The sequence below is a fragment of the Mchenga conophoros genome, linkage group LG23 (assembly GCF_057382185.1).
Source record: "Mchenga conophoros isolate Kocher_MC1m ecotype Shallow Benthic linkage group LG23, M_conophoros_male_GT1.1, whole genome shotgun sequence".
In the NCBI taxonomy this organism is placed as follows: domain Eukaryota; kingdom Metazoa; phylum Chordata; class Actinopteri; order Cichliformes; family Cichlidae; genus Mchenga; species Mchenga conophoros.
In genome coordinates, this window is record NC_140547.1 from 2031259 (window position 1) to 2047357 (window position 16099).

Consider the following 16099-nt stretch of genomic DNA (forward strand, 5'->3'; position numbering starts at 1 on the left):
ACATTGAGCGCGCGCCACCGCGAGCGCTCACAAGGCTCTGAGATGTGAATAAAGACGAGGAGCGGCTGCGGACGGGCTGGAGACGATGAAGAAATTCAGCCGAAAATAAGTTTGACGGAGAGTGCCCGCTGAGGAGGCCTGGAGCCTGGTGGTTTCTCCTGCTGACAGGCTCTCCCCAAAGAGCCGCAGGTACTGAAACATTTATGCCGACGAGGACTCGGACGGACGGCGCTGTCTGGGCGTTCATCTTCTGGCTTTGACTTCGACAGAGGCGGATTTATCGAACAGCAGCTTTGAATTGTACTGCATCTGTTTGCGTTTTATTACAGGACAGACGGCGCTTTTTATCTTTCCTGGCTGTTCGGAGACCTTGTTTGCTCGGCCAGGTGTTCAAAGAATTATCCAGCCAGCCCTGCTGATGGCAAAGGTACGTACTGCAGATGTGTGCAGCTGTATTTCAGATTATAGGCTAACGCTAATGTGATTGATAAAGTATGTACTAAGTACTCATGTCTTAATCCAAATTTACACCCGAGTGTCAGCTTTATTTATACGGCACATTTAATTACACGTAAACCATAAAACCACAAACCGTGTAGTCAGGCAATAAACCAAACAAGTAGGATACAAGTCAACACAAACACACAGTTATGAACTGTAAGCCTGTCAGAATTTAAATCTTTTGAACCGTAAACACAGATGTAACTGACCTCGGATCAGCAGGCAGCTTGCGCCAAATTACCGAAAGCGCCCTCAGCTGAGATCTGATTCTCGGGACAGTTAAAAGATCTCAACCTGCTCAGGTCTGACTGCGCAACTCAGAGATGCACTGGTGGCCAAACCCTTTGAGTGCGTTATGAACTAATAAAAGGGTTTTTTCCCCAATAAAGTGACTTCAGCACTATTTTGAATTCTATATGTGCGTGTAAGGATTCAGGACGAGCTGAAGTAGTCCTGATGATTCTGATACTGCTGCAGATAGAGTTCTGCGGTATTGCTCCACGGGCAATTTTCTCAGTGAGTTTCATATGAGATTTTTCTAATTTTTGATATATATTTTTTAAAAATGTAACATGCAGTTCCGTTACAAATAATGTTATGGACTTTATTGTGTTTCACAGAAATAGATGATAAATATCAGAGCTGGCACCAGCTCACCGCCGACTCTGTCACTAAATCTGCCATAACATCGAGTCAGTCTGATATCAATCTCCGTTTGAATGAGGTCAAGTTGGCAATCACACGCAATGCGTTCCTGGTAATACAGCCGTAAACTGTGACAGACTGTCAGAAATCACATATCTGTTACTGTCTACGTACACAGAAAAGTTTCTCAGCATCCTTCCTGTTCTGTAGGGATACAACCTGAATACAACCAGCTGGCACTCAGTCGCTGACTCATTCAAACTGACCGCAACATGTTGAGAATCTGTCTGCATTTATAATTTAAACAGCAGTTATTCAACAGTCTCCCAGAGAATGAGTCCAAGTCAGACTGCGACTGTTTGCAGAAAGGTTTCCTCCTGTCAGGCGACCTGTGCAGTTATCTTGCGATCAACTGGATGAATGTGACAAATTTAAGTACAATCAGCACACAGCCACAGATATCTATTTTTTTTAAATTAATTAATCTGTCTAATTGTTTATGCAAGGTGTTGTCCTGTTTTTGCTTGTATGACTGAGCCATTAGTTTGCTTTGAGTTAGGACGTTGGCTTTGTCAAGCCAAATGTGTCCAGGAATCTTTTGGCTTTAATGTATTAAACAGCATTAATCGATGTAAAACCTTTGGAAATATCAGGAACTTGCATGAAGGAACAGAGAATCACATGTGTCCTTTTACATTAACAATACTGCCATTAAAGCACTTCAATAGTCATGATTTTAACCTTATTTGAACAAATGAACAAAGGCAAGATGGAAATACTGGCAGTGCAAAATGTCAGAGTTCATATTTATTCAGGGTGGGGACAGAAATGATACATCATAATGTGGCAATATTGTATCAATACAGGGACACTAAATGTTAATATTTTATTAGACAAAATTAAATATTCTGGGAATGCTACGAACAAGACTTCTCATCTCATCCTGAGATGACGTCAACCGAGAAAACTTAAATTTCTTAACTCATGTTTTCTCTACCTTACCATGCAGTGTTTCAAAAATGATGCTCATATGTCACAAACTCTTTGAGAACTTGATGCGTAGGCTATCATTCTCCCCCAAACGGAGGGAGTCTGTCATCGTTTCCATTTGTTTCTCTGTCTGTTTGTTCGCAGTCTGTCCACAGTTTTCAAGATATCGTTCTCAGATTTTGCAGATACCAGTAGCAGATAATAACATTTAATTCTGATGGAAATCAGGCAAAGGTCATTGGTCAATAAAAGGAAATCAGTTGATCATTTCATGGAGGTCCAATATTTGTCGCCGGTAGATATATTTACTAAAATTCTTGGCCAAAAGATCCGACCTCCAAAAAAAGGAAATTCTCATTTTGTTGGTGTATTTTTTACGCCGACCAGAATAAAGTCGACAACCAACCACCAAACCAAGACGGGCTGTGGGTGTCCAAAAGAGATATGTTCAAATGCTTTGGTTTTATGCTGGTTGTTCAGTGGTCTCACAAATCATCACTACGATACACGACAAGTAAAAACGTACAATAACACTTGTGAGTCCTAAAACAGCAAGTTTAGCAAAGCAAACTCAAAGTGTGACTCACAGTCATGGGTCAGTGCCCTTCTCATAATTTTCCTTTGCCTCCTTAGATGAGTTGGGCTGCCGGTACTCAGTGTGTAGCCAAGGGGGATCACAAAAAACCCAAACCTGGAGAACTGCTGTACCGCAAAGGAGACATCCTCACTATTGTTGACACAACCACGGTACCGTCACTCACCGTCATGTTTTACAGATGCTGCAGAGCTTTAGAGGATTTTTATTTGGAAGAAACTGAAACTGATAAAGCGAACGTTGCTCTTTTCTAGAAGAAGGGATGCTACAGAGCCAGACACAACACCACAGGAGAAGAAGGAATCATCAACGCCACCAATGTGCGTGAAAGAGAGGCTCTGCGAGTCGACCCCAGCCTCAGCCTCATGCCGTAAGTCACCTTGTTTTTCTCTCACATGAAGGTACTGAGGGCTCACGTGGGTGTGTTTCCCTCTTGTTTTCACATGCAGTGTGATGCTCGTCTCTTTATTTAGTTTCCATTGTGGTCAGCCCTTAACTCGTGATCACACATCTTAGACATGCAAACAAACATGGTCTCTGGAGTATTCACCCCAAGTTCCTTTTTCAGAGATGTTAATACCTGAATGCTTGATAAATGTATGTAACCACTTTCCTGCCTGTTGAGTGATTTAAAAAATGTCATATTTGGCATTACGTTCACGAGGAACGATTAGTTTATGCGACTCAGCGTGCGTTGTCTTTCCTCAGCTGGTTTCACGGAAAGATCTCCGGTCCAGAAGCTGTGTCTAAGCTACAGCCAGCCGAGGATGGCCTGTTCCTGGTGCGAGAGAGCATCCGTCATCCTGGCGACTACGTCCTGTGCGTGAGCATCTCCGGAGAGGTCATTCACTACAGGGTCATTTATCAGGACAACAAGCTGACCATCGATAAAACCCAGTATTTCTACAACCTCATCGATATGATAGAGGTAGGAGGAAATGAGCTCACTGGACACGTTTCTGTTACAGATTCTGTTTAACGTGGATACGACTCTATATGTGAAAGAGCTACATGTAGTTTATTAAGTCCACCTTCTGACAGATCCGCCTGCACTCTCTGCACCGTTTATCGATTTACAACATTCAAGATCATTTAATTATCATTATGCAATGCAAGATTGCACAGCTGGAGGTGCAGATCCAGCCGCCCTAAAGTGCATGCAGAATTAAAATTGCCTTGGGGGTTCAGCTAGTAATGCTTATGAAATTATCTGGAAGGAGGACACAAGCTTAACCGTCCACTCATAATTCAATTCATGCGTATCCTCCTTCTCCCCAGGGGAAAGTCACCTGACTGGCTTTCTGTTCAGCTTTTTTTTTAAATAAAAAATTGGATGATTTCCTCACTCCAGCCTTTCCAAAATAAAGAGCCTGCACTTGAGGGAAACAGTAATGTGGCACTGCCAGTGTTCCTAGTTAGCACCAGCTAATTAGCTTTGACCATAAAATAAGGGCGATGGGAATGCTGGCAAGAAAGGAAGAGAAAGAGGAGTGCTATCAAAATCCCCTAAGATGAGAAGAACGTGTGCACCAAAATTCATTGCAGTATTATTGTCTCAGTCTCCGTTTAATAGACACTGCAGGCCTGCTGTATTCAAGCTGTTTGTCAGCCTGAAGCCTCATCAGTGTATCATCAGTGACAGCAGAGGAAAAATATATTTAGTTCTCGTGTCAAAATCAGGATGAGATAATCAAATTCAGCCCTTTTATGGTTTATCAGCATTGAGCCGGTCTTTGTGTGAGGGTGCAGTCAGAGTTTGGAGACTCCACAGAGATGGCAGCGCTCGTTCAGCAGCTTATCAGAGAGCTACAGATGGCTCCAGGCCTGAGTCAGACCAGCTGACTTACTCCTGCAGGAAAAGGAAGAACGGCCAAATATTTGAGCTGGATTGTTTGTCCGGTGCTCATAGAGCAGTATGTCACATAATCTATTATATTTGTATAATACATCGAGTTCAGTGCTGGATTTAATTCAGTATTGCTCTTTGTGGAGTGCAGTCTATTCATAGGACTACCCTTTATGTGTTTGCACTTAAACCTACAGCTGTGGCCACATTTAGGTTTCCTGAATTACTAAGATGAGTTATTTTTTCACAGCTCTCTGTTCAAGTTTAAGTGAGATTTTTCCATCTTAACCCCCCCAAAAATGTACTTGATCTTAATGAGTCAGTAATTCACAGGTAAACCAAGCATGATCACATGGGGTGGAAAATAAGATAAAAAGCTGAAATTGTGTTGACTGAATCTTCCATCTTTGCAGTTCTATTCAAAGAACAAAGGCTCGATCGCTACGACTCTTCTGAAACCCAAACAGAAACAGGGAACCAAGTCAGCTGAGTTGGAGCTGTCTAAAAGTAAGTTTAACATCAGTATGTGCTTCCTAAGAAAAGAGGTGAGCTGCTGTGTGGGGATGAGTCATGTATGTGAAGTATTTATAGCAATGATAATGGAAACATGCGTGAGAGGTTATCTTCTTTACGTATGTGCTCATTTTAGGTGGATGGCTGTTGGACATTGAGAAGCTCACTCTGGGAGAGAATATCGGCGAAGGGGAGTTTGGTGGTGAGTTTTCGGTTTTAATTTCCCTTTAAAAAGCATCAGGAACGGCAGATAGTTAAAGATGCAATAGGTTGGTTAAACGGCGAGTGTGTGATTCAACCTCCAGCTGTTTATGAAGGGGTGTACATGGGCCAGAGGGTGGCAGTGAAGACCATTAAATGTGATGTCACAGCTCAGGCGTTCCTGCAGGAGACCACAGTTATGACGTGAGTCCCAAGATTTCTGCAAATTCTGACAATATTGAAAACAACACGAGTGAAAAAGAATGAATGCATTGTGATCTTGTTTTAAATGTAATGCATCTGTAAGCCTGCATTTCCCGTTATGCTGCTAAATTCTTATTTTTAACGTGGACTCACTTCTTCCAGGAAGCTGCAGCATAAAAATCTGGTGCGGCTGTTGGGAGTCATCCTTCACAAAGGGCTTCACATTGTCACAGAGCTCATGACTAAGGTACAGCCAACATGTTTACAATTAGCAGTTTATCATTGGCCCCATATATGAAGGAAGACAACAACCACCGGTCGCAGTTTTAGTCAATAGATTACCAAGCAAGATTTATAAACAGCGATATTTGACACGTAGAGCTGGTTCCACCGTTTTGCAGCTGCGTTTGAGAAAGTGAATAAGAGAGATGGTATTGGTGGGGTCCGACCACTGAGAGCTTTAAAAACCAATGATAGAAAATCTTAAACTGAATTCTAATATGAACAGGAAACCAGTATCAGTGATACAATCTTGGTTCTAGCACCAGTTAAAAGTCTAGCTCCAGCATTTTGAACTAGAGAGTGAAAAACAGTGAATTACAAAAGTCAAGCGTAGATGAACCAAAGGCATAAATAACGTGTAAATAAATATTAGGCAACGATAAAGCTAAAGTCAGCATAACTGTGAAACATAGAGGAAGTAAAACTAGTATGTGAGTCACCGGTGGGGAGCTTCAGGTTGTTTTCTCACAGATCGTTTCATTGATTGTTACGCTGAAAGTTCATTTTCAGGCTGTGCTGGTGTAAATAAACAGCTGGGCTAAGCAACTAAAGATAAATGTGGTGCAAAAAGCTTTTGTGCAGCAGGTGGTGAGGAAACATGAAAACGTCATCGTTTGCAACGTTGGGTCTACTTTGACAGCCTCAGCCTTTCTCCCATATTTAATATGTATGTTTGAACATTACACACTTTGTTTGATTTGACTTTTTTGAGCGCTGCGTGTTTGTCTGTTGCAGGGAAACCTCGTTAACTTTCTCAGGACACGGGGGCGTTCGGTTGTAAACTCTGTTCAGCTGCTTCGCTTTTCTCTGTGAGTGCGAACATCAAAAATGGCCTTTCATTAGCAAAATCTATAGTGTGTGCATCAGTGCACAGATTGTTAATCAGTCTGCTGTACAGCGTGTGTGTTTAATAGTGTATTTTTAATATTTTTTTATATGTGTGTGTCTGTTGTTAGTGATGTGTGTGAGGGGATGGATTACCTGGAGTCAAAGAAGCTGGTTCACAGAGATCTGGCAGCTCGTAATGTCCTAATTTCTGATGACAATGTAGCCAAGGTGAGCGACTTCGGCCTAACCAAAGTGGATTCCAAGGTGTCAGATAAAGCCAAACTGCCGGTGAAATGGACGGCACCTGAAGCGCTAAAGAAAGAGGTCAGTTTAAGAAGGAATGCACTATGCTCGTCTTTTACATGTTTTTTGGATAAATTCTAAAATATTACTTATCAAATTAAAGAATCAATCAAATTAAAGACAGGAAGGACTAAACTGATTTAAAAAGTATGTCCTAATAGAAAGCTGCTTTACATTTTGCACATTTTTGTCCTCATCCGGCAGAAATTCAGCACAAAGTCAGATGTTTGGAGTTACGGCATTCTTCTGTGGGAGATCTTCTCATACGGTCGTCAGCCTTACCCCAAGATGGTAAGTAGCACCAGTGCAGTCTGCTATCAGTGTATATGTGTGTGTTTACAGTGGTGCTTTACACGCATGTTAGTTGTGGTCATTACTCAAAAAACAAAAGTGCTACACATTACTTGTTAATTTTCTTAAAAGCATTACTTTACTTTCACCGTACTCACCAATGAACACGATAAACCTGAGACTACAGTTTTACACACCAACACAAACCCCTGTCAGAATCAGGATGCACCAGTTTTACATGTAAACACAAAGCAAAGATGAAATCCAGCCCACAAAGACACTTTAAAGGTGATTCTACTTTAGAAACGTGAATATGTAGAAACAGCATGCCTTAGCGTTAGCATGCTGTCTGTGCAGATGCTAGCAAATAGTCAAAGCTGTGTTAGCAGCATAATGGGACTGGTTTGGTTACGGACAGTTTGTATTTCGTGCTCTTGTCTTTTTGTGCAGTAAAAGTGTAATGTCTATGTTGCTGTGTAGATCAGTCCACCAGTTCCTCCTCTGAGCGCACAATTTCAAATCAGCTGATTGTTGTGTTACTGTGTTACAAAAAAATTGAATTTGATTGCTCTAACTTTACAGCATGTAGAGAAAAACCTGCTCTCTGAACTTGTGCAGTACAGGAAGCTGCAAAGAGCAAACAGACAGATTGTGAAAGGGAGGAACCACGCTGCTTAAACACAGCCTTGTTTATCACTCTAATCCCCGTCAGGTAATATTTGATCCCCGACCTCCAAGGTGATTTGCATCTTAGCAGTTTAGTGAGGAAGACGGGATCAGTAGGATCAGGCAGAATTAAACACAGAGTCCTCCATCTCTTTTCCATCGTACTTCAGGTGGTGTCTTTTTAAAGAACATGATTACCTACCAATTACAGCTTGTTTAACAAATACACGGGTTGATTATTTAAGTAAGTTTGTTTTAGCTTCAATTAAACACTACATCTAACTAGTTAACACTTGGCAAAGAGCACAAACTAACAACGAGAGTGTAATTGTGTCTGTGTGAACTCCACTATGCAGTACAGACAAAACTCTGCTCACGTTATCTTGAAGACAGCCTCCACTGAGAGAATGACAAGTCTTCATTGCAGGTTGTAAATTGTTATATTTAAGGCTGGTTTACCCACGGGTGGGTTAGGGTCAGATTGATATCAGCAGTGGTCATGTTCATGGTGAACCTCACTATAATGTGTCTGACACTGAAGGAACCAGAACTTTGTTTGTTGTGATAACTGTATCTGTATTTATAGAGTAGAAATACATGAGCTCTGACACAAAGGCTACGTTTACCTACGTGCATTAAATGGTTGAAGACTTCAGTCTTTGCTAAATTAGTAAACACCATTTAGCATGCAGGGTGAGCAGCTTCCTTCACAGTTGATGTGAAGCACATTGGCACTGCTGGGAGGAGCATGTGTTTGACTTAAATATGACTATTGAGGTTACAGGTTTGGTGTTTTGGCTATGCTGTGTTATCTGAGCGGCTCTTTTCTAGCTCCTTCAGTTGAATTCGAGGATAAAAGCAAAGAAGAAAGCCTGAAGATTGTTCATATATTTAGGGCTGTTCGATATAACCATATATATCGGATGACGATATAAAAACGTCCATCGTTTCATTTTATGCTATCGTTTGTTTCGTGGTGTCACAAAATAAACTGTTTACGGCAATATTTGTTCATGGTTCTGATGTCACTGTAGTGTTTATATTAATTTCTTAAAGTTCTCTCTTTCTCTTATATTTAATATAACCACACTACAGACGGACAAGCGCCTGTTTTTATGCGTTGTCGTTAGCAACAACTACAGTAACAGCATCGCGTGTCCGCTTGTTTATGTTCCACGTAAACCTTTCACAATAAAGCTCAAGATCCTGTTGAGACTTTTCAAAATAAACTGAATCACGTGAAAGATGCAGATTATTTACGGATGAGAAGTAAAAAGAGCCGCCAGCAGCACGCCATGTAATAAATACTCACAAAGAAAACGGCGCCGTTACAACTTATGTCTAAAAATCTATCGTTTCAGCATCGGTTAAAACACTCGACTCCAGCTACACGACGCGCAGCTGGAAACACTTCACGCAAGTCGAGCTGCCCGAGATTCACAGAATTTACAGAAAATGTTACATTGTTGTGATTTATATGGTTATCGGACGATAGATGTCTCATATCGGGATATGAGGTTTTGGTCATATCGCACAGCCCTACATATATTCCCTCTTTTTAGTCCAGTAGTTGTTGAAGTTGTTAACTATTGCCATACTGGCTCGGACATCTTCTGGCTTAACAAGCTCGATGTCAGGACATACTGATGAGAAGTAAGTCATTGTTCCCCAACCGAGAACATCTCATTTTCCATGTATGTGTCTGTAACAAGACAGGGAATTGATGTAATACCAGCTGACCCAGTAAGAGCTGTTATAGCCAGTGCATATGGGAACTATGGATAAGCAGAAGACCCACATTTACACTGACTATGAAGTACTTGGTTGCCTCGCGCAGTAACATCTGGAGATCCAGAGGCTACGCCACAATGGGAATAATAATAATGAGTAATGAGTCGCCTCTGGTAGAAGATGCAGCTGAACTACAGGATGGAGATTGTGGCCAGACTCAAAGCATCCACACAACCAAGGGCACCACTGCCCCAGCTTACAGATGAACTCACAGATGCTTGCAGACATGAGCACAGCTCAACTCACTATCATCAACACCAGATTCAGTCAAACTAATATTTACCACTGCCACAGAAACCAGAACCACAATGCAGGAGGAAACATCCATGAGTACATCAGGAATCTGTCCCCAAGAGATCGGCTGCTCCAAGAGTACCTCGGGCAGCTGAAAAAAAGGCAGCGACAGAGAGAGGTAGCTCAAGAAATCTACCAGTGGCTAGAAAAAGCTGGCCTAATGGACAACACAGCCGGTGCCAGGACGGGCCCAAGACACCAGATCCACGGAGGCAGGAGTCTACCACAACTGACAGGACCCAAGTTACAGGCTGTGCAAAGGTGCTTTGGAGATATTGAACGTATAATAGTGGAATTTCAGATACAAGCTGGGACAGTGTACAGGAACGTCTGTGTCACATACGGATTAGAAGTCCCAAAGTCCTGATGAGGTGGTTGAGAACAACAGGGTTAAGGTATTGGGACCTAATGTTCCAGACAAACAAGCAGCTGCTGGTCAGCCAAGCAGACATAGTGGTTGTTGAGAATCCCAGTGAACAGAAACATTAGGTAGAAGGAGCACAAGCCCCATGGGCTGAGGAACATCTGAAGGGGAAAGCCGAGTGGTCAAAACCCGAAAACCTGCTCCACAGCGCTCATGGCTTCAAACTTGGTCAACAACAGGTCTTTCATTTACAGCAGACCTTCCCAAAGTGTGGGGCCCGCCCCCTAGGGGGGGCGCAGAGCTATTGCTGGGGGGGGGACAACAACGCTTGGACTCTGCTAGCACGGGCGCCCACAGAAACGCAAAGCAGGAGATGAAGCGTCGCTGAATATGTTTCCAAACCAACTTCATTCTAAGCCAAAGACGAGAAAATATGGTGAATAGGGCTGCCACAAACGATTATTTTGATAGTCGACTAGTCAGCGATTACTTTTGCGATTAGTCGACTAATCAGATCATGCATCCATTGAACATACAGCGTACAGCTTATTGCACCAGCAGCATCTGCTCTTATATAACTATCATTAGCTTTCAGCTTTAAGTGTTTAAGGTGCTAACTAAAAATAAAGACAAGATGATAGTTTATTAAATTTTAATGACATTTGCAGAGTGTTTCGGTGGAGTTTAATAAACTCCTTGCTATCTAAAATATAACAGGACACCGGAGTAAATTCTGGAGCATCTCACACTTCTGATAATCAGCTGTCTGCTTGACGTTTATTCAGCTGTGTAAAAACTATAACTTTAATCTCATCCAAACCGATTTACTCAGGAACAAATAAAATACTAAAAAAAGCCAAACAACATTTTGAAGTTATCTAAGTGACTCATATATCATGTTTAACCTGAGTAGCGAAAGACGGCGGTGGGTTTGAAAACGATTTGCCGGGAGTCCGGTGTTCTCACGGCTCTAGTTAGCCTAGCCCCCGGCTAGCTATCGAGCTAGTGGGTAACAGACGTCTCCGAAAACGTCGGAGCGCTTTTGAAAATATGCGGTGTCCTGATAAACTGAGCAGATATTTGAGGTTTACACAGCTACATTCTCGCCTGAAAATATGTTAAACGTTTATTTTGTGACCCAGAAAGAATAATAAGAATAATATTAAAACTAACCAGCTGCCGCCATTGTTGGAAACTGAGCTGGGCTGCGCTATGAATTCTGGGACACAGTTTCTTCTTCTTCGGGGTTTAACGGCAGCTGGCATCCTTGGACATGCAGTGCTGCCATCTTCTGTTTCAGTCCGTTATTACACTCTTAAATCCTACTACTGATTCCTGCGTCTTTTGTGATCTTACAAAGCTTCAAACGACACGTCGACTATTAAATTAGTCGTCGACGATTTTGATAGTCGACGTAATCGTGACTAGTCGACTAATCGTGGCAGCCCTAATGGTGAAGCAAATCTGCCCTTTGGCTTCACCTGCACAGGTGCCGAGGTAGGTCTCCCTGCAGGGTTGGTTTTCCCTGGGTTCTCCAAATCACAGACAAACAGGATCCCACATTCTTGATTTTTAGTTCACAAACACTTGTTGTAATGACTAACTACTCCTGACAGTTTGGAGATGTTTGCTCTTTATACAGTAAAGTTACAGCGGGATACAAATAACATCAGGCTGATCCTGCCATGATTTGTTCCCCCTGTCTAAATCACAGACAAACAGGATCCCACAGCTGTTTATGTTTTTAAACCCATTTTGCACAGAGACATTTTTAAAAAAAAAAATTATTGATAGCAATGTTGAACATTATTACACAGGAAAAAACAACTACATGTAAAATAATGACACCGTGACGCCTCTGCCTTTGTAAATAGAGGGACAGTAACTGAGTGTTTATATGTAAGCGTGTAAAACCTGAAGATAGAGACAAAATACTGTTAATCTGCTATTCTGCAATTCCTCTCATGTAAACAATGACGTGGCCACAGCGTGACCCGAATAAAGGCACGTACCTTTGACGTTGCCTGACGAACTCTGTGTTCCTTGTCCACACGTAAACGCAAAAAAAGGAGTTTTAAAAAAATCTGTTTTCGGTGATTCGAAACATCGTTTACGTGGACGACACAGCTGCGTTTTCAAAAATACCCGTGTAGGTGCGGACGCAGCGTAAAAGAGTTTGTAGTTTATTTTCTTACTACCTGCAGGTTACTTGTATTTGCTTAATTGTTCACTAAATGTTTGAGGTGTGAAATAAACCGCAATTGAGTAAATGTGGGTGTGTGTGGTTGGAGGATGTGTTTGTGTGTGTGTGCGCGCGCGAGGGGGGGGGGGCGCGAACATTTTTCTGTAAAACAAAGGGGGGCCAGCGAAAAAGTTTGGGAACCGCTGATTTACAGTGTTGACTTACGTACACTGTACATCCCACGGCGCCTTTGCGGGTTCCTGACATGCAACGTAAATAGAAACTCAAGCTTCTTTTGGCTTCTCCTTGGAGGAAGGGCAAGCATGTGGTTGTTTGTCCTCTCTGACCTGCACTATATCAAGATGTGGTTAATTGGCTGATGCACTTGAGGTGTGTCACTTACCTCAGCCGACCCTACTCCCTAAATCCTTCTGCCTCACCTCTTCCCTGACAGTTGCTTCACATCAACAGTGCAGGTGTCCGTCCCTCAGTGCTTTAAATACAACAGACAATGATTGCAGTTCTGCATAAAGTGCAGCTATCATTGTTTAAGTTTGGATTGTTTCTTAATACTCTGCAATTGATTTTAGTCACCATGAAAACCCGTTTAACACATTTAATGTATTAATCTTCTGAGGTAATCACTTCCTATGTCAAACATTTTCCCATTGCTCCTCTGCTTTAGTCTCTGCAGGAGGTGAAAGACAAAGTGGAACAAGGCTATCGCATGGAAGCTCCAGAAGACTGTCCTCCAAGTGTTTACTCCCTGATGAGGGTTTGCTGGGAGCAGGAACCTCGGAAAAGACCCGGATTTCACAAGCTGAGGGAGAAACTGGACCGAGAGATGGAAAAACTCAGCCCGGGCTCTGGGTCAAAGTCTCAAGATCAGACCGGATCTTGATCCTGAATTATTGCCCTGCAGTCTGGGATACAAATACAAGCTGTTGGACCGTTGAGTTTTAGAGCCACAAGAGTTTTACTGAGAGAAAAGACCATGAACTCTGATCATGAATGTATGTGATGCAAAATGGTTGGAGCCATGACTACACCAAACTTCACCTTTTGGGTCTCGATGGCCTACCTAACCTGATAAACTACGGAATAAACCGTGAAACGCTTGACTTTTGTCACGACAGCTGTTGGATGGATTGCAATAATATTTAGTGCAGATATTTATGTTCCTCTCAGGATGGATTGTTATAATTTTGGTAAACCCTTAAAGCAACACTATGTACATTTTGCAGAGCAGTAACAACAGAGTGGTGTTTACAGGATTCAGCCTGTCTGAGTTTCTGCTTCTTTTATAGCCGGTTGTCAGTTTTAGGGGTTTTGAAAGAATATGTGTACTCCGAGTCCAGATTAAGCAGCTTTCACTGTCCACAGAAAGAGGACAGGAGCTTTCAGGTCACATGTCTAAGAGGACACAAACAGAGAACAAAATATCTGCGCAGGGACGAGACTGTGACTCTGATGTACCTGTAAGGAGCTCATTTGGTTGCTCTTCATTATACAGGCACTGATTTATGGTGCAATTTCCCCAAATTTGTCATTTTTTTCCTGAAATTAGGGTCAAATTTTCAGTATTTGAAATACACGAGCATTTACTTCCAGTAGAAAAAGAAAATAACAACTTTAAGATTTTTTTTAATGGGTGCCTTTAGAGATATTTAAGAAATTCTACTTAGGGACCAAATAATATCTTGGACAAATGCTGTTATAGTCAATTATTGTTACAGGCTAAGCTAGCTTTCAAAAGCAGCTCTCTTATTTATAATCCTATAATCTTATAATATAATCTTATCCATCTTATCTTTTAAGATAACTCCTGAAACACCACTTAATTGGTCAGAGTAATTTTTTTCTTTCATTCTTGTTGATTTTTGTCTTTTAGGCCTTCGTGCATTACTCATCAGCCATTTCAGGTCAGAAGCATCTCTTCTAACTGGGAGTGCATGCCAAACCTGTAAACACAACTCAAGCATATTAAAGAGAAATCCCCAAAATAACGTGTGATTACAGAGTAACAACAGGAAACCTTCACAACACGAGGAACTCATTACATTTCTTTTCAAAGGGACTCAAGAATTTAAATCAGCAAACAGAAATTAGACCCTAAATTCAGAAAAATCATATTTTTAAATCTATGGAACAACTGCATGTGTTTCTTTCATGTTCTATTTATTAAAGTACACATATGACCTGTTTTTCACCACGTGATTGTCAGCTGTGATTTTTTTTTTTTTAGTTTAGAGATTTCTTGGTATTACTAAAAGCAAATCTTGGAGCAAAATGCAGCCTCTTTTTGGATTATTGTTGTGTCACACGACCAAATTTAAGATGTCATTTGATTTAAGTCTTGGTAAGCCTGGTACTGTCCCAAGAGACGAATCGCAAATTGAGGCTTGATCCTCCATCTCTTGTTATCCTTGTTATCCTCTGCGATTTGTTCAATCTGCTCTGTGTAACAGGATGAGCAGCAATTTTCTGCGAAAGGATTTATAAAAGAAGCAAATGTTGAAATGTGCTTCCTCTGCTGAGAATGATTTAAACATAATTGAAAGGTTTTTTCACGAGCATCACATGTTTTTCTGCTCGTGTGTGTTTAGGTGTGACTGAGCTTTCATCCAGGTGTCCATATGTCGCTGGGTGAGCTGATACGTTTTTCTCAGAGAACCTAAAGCTTTCTAAGGTGCACGTTCTAGTAACACTTAGCCAACAGCTAATCTGCTGAAGCAGAATTGATAGGGACTCAGCTGTTGGCTTCAGCTGTTCCAGGATAGGGAAAGTTAGGCGCACAATACCATGCAGTCCCACATTTTTGTTCCTAACTCTCTGACCTCACATGAGAGCTTGAAGCATTGACTTTCAGCTTTGCACAGGCTGCAGTCCTCCAATTAAAACGTAACCATCTCATATTGGGCAAATTAGCTGTAACGCCCTCATATTTCTGTTTGCAGAGCCTTTTTGTCTGTAGTCTAAATTTTGTTTGTATTTGTATTGTATTTGAATTTTCCAGCTTCATTAAGAATTTCTAAAACAAAACAAAAAAACAGTTTTTAAGCTATAGTGTTAAATATGGCTGTAACAACCGTCAAATTAAATGTCTTGACACATGACAAATCATCCAAATCACAAAAAAGCTGGATAAATGATGAAGTTTCTCCCACTGAATACGCTACGTCCAGATGAACGGAATCAACTTTTTCCTGAACCCTCAACATAAAGATTAAAGCTCCGGTGTCATCATTGCTTCCTTTCAGAATATAATTTGCTGGAATGTACATCAAAAACGAGACACGTGTATTAACAGTCGCGCTACAAACATTTCTGGGGGCATCAGATTTGTTGCGTATACATAATGTTTTGTCATGTGTGATGCGTTAACATCAAAGGGAGCTGAAGCCATATCTGCTTTCTAACATACACGTAGAGCTGGCTCAAAGTCATGCAAATGATAAATGAATGAATCATACAACACAAATAGTTACATTGTTATTAGTAATAGTTTAATGTCTTGCTGTTGTCCTGGAAACTGTGTGAACGTTAGTCCAGTGGTCTTATTGAATAATATTAATAATGATTATTGTTATTATTACTTTGCAT

At 41.4% G+C, this 16099-nt stretch overlaps 1 protein-coding gene across 2 annotated transcripts; it reads left to right on the plus strand.

Annotated features, from left to right (window-relative positions):
- The first annotated feature begins 40 nt into the window (after positions 1-40).
- Positions 41-14786, plus strand: matk (megakaryocyte-associated tyrosine kinase). 2 transcript variants are annotated; one of them, XM_085266514.1, is made up of 13 exons: positions 41-189; positions 330-427; positions 2770-2883; positions 2986-3101; positions 3440-3659; positions 4991-5084; positions 5227-5292; positions 5396-5495; positions 5658-5742; positions 6513-6586; positions 6734-6929; positions 7113-7199; positions 13182-14786. In XM_085266514.1, exons 2-13 carry the CDS (start codon positions 419-421, stop codon positions 13395-13397), a joined length of 1377 nt encoding a protein of 458 aa, XP_085122640.1. In that variant the 5' UTR covers positions 41-189; positions 330-418; the 3' UTR covers positions 13398-14786. The 2 variants fall into 2 exon arrangements, with proteins under 2 accessions (XP_085122640.1, XP_085122641.1); XM_085266515.1 differs by having other exon boundaries at positions 53-427.
- The last annotated feature ends 1313 nt before the right edge of the window (positions 14787-16099 follow it).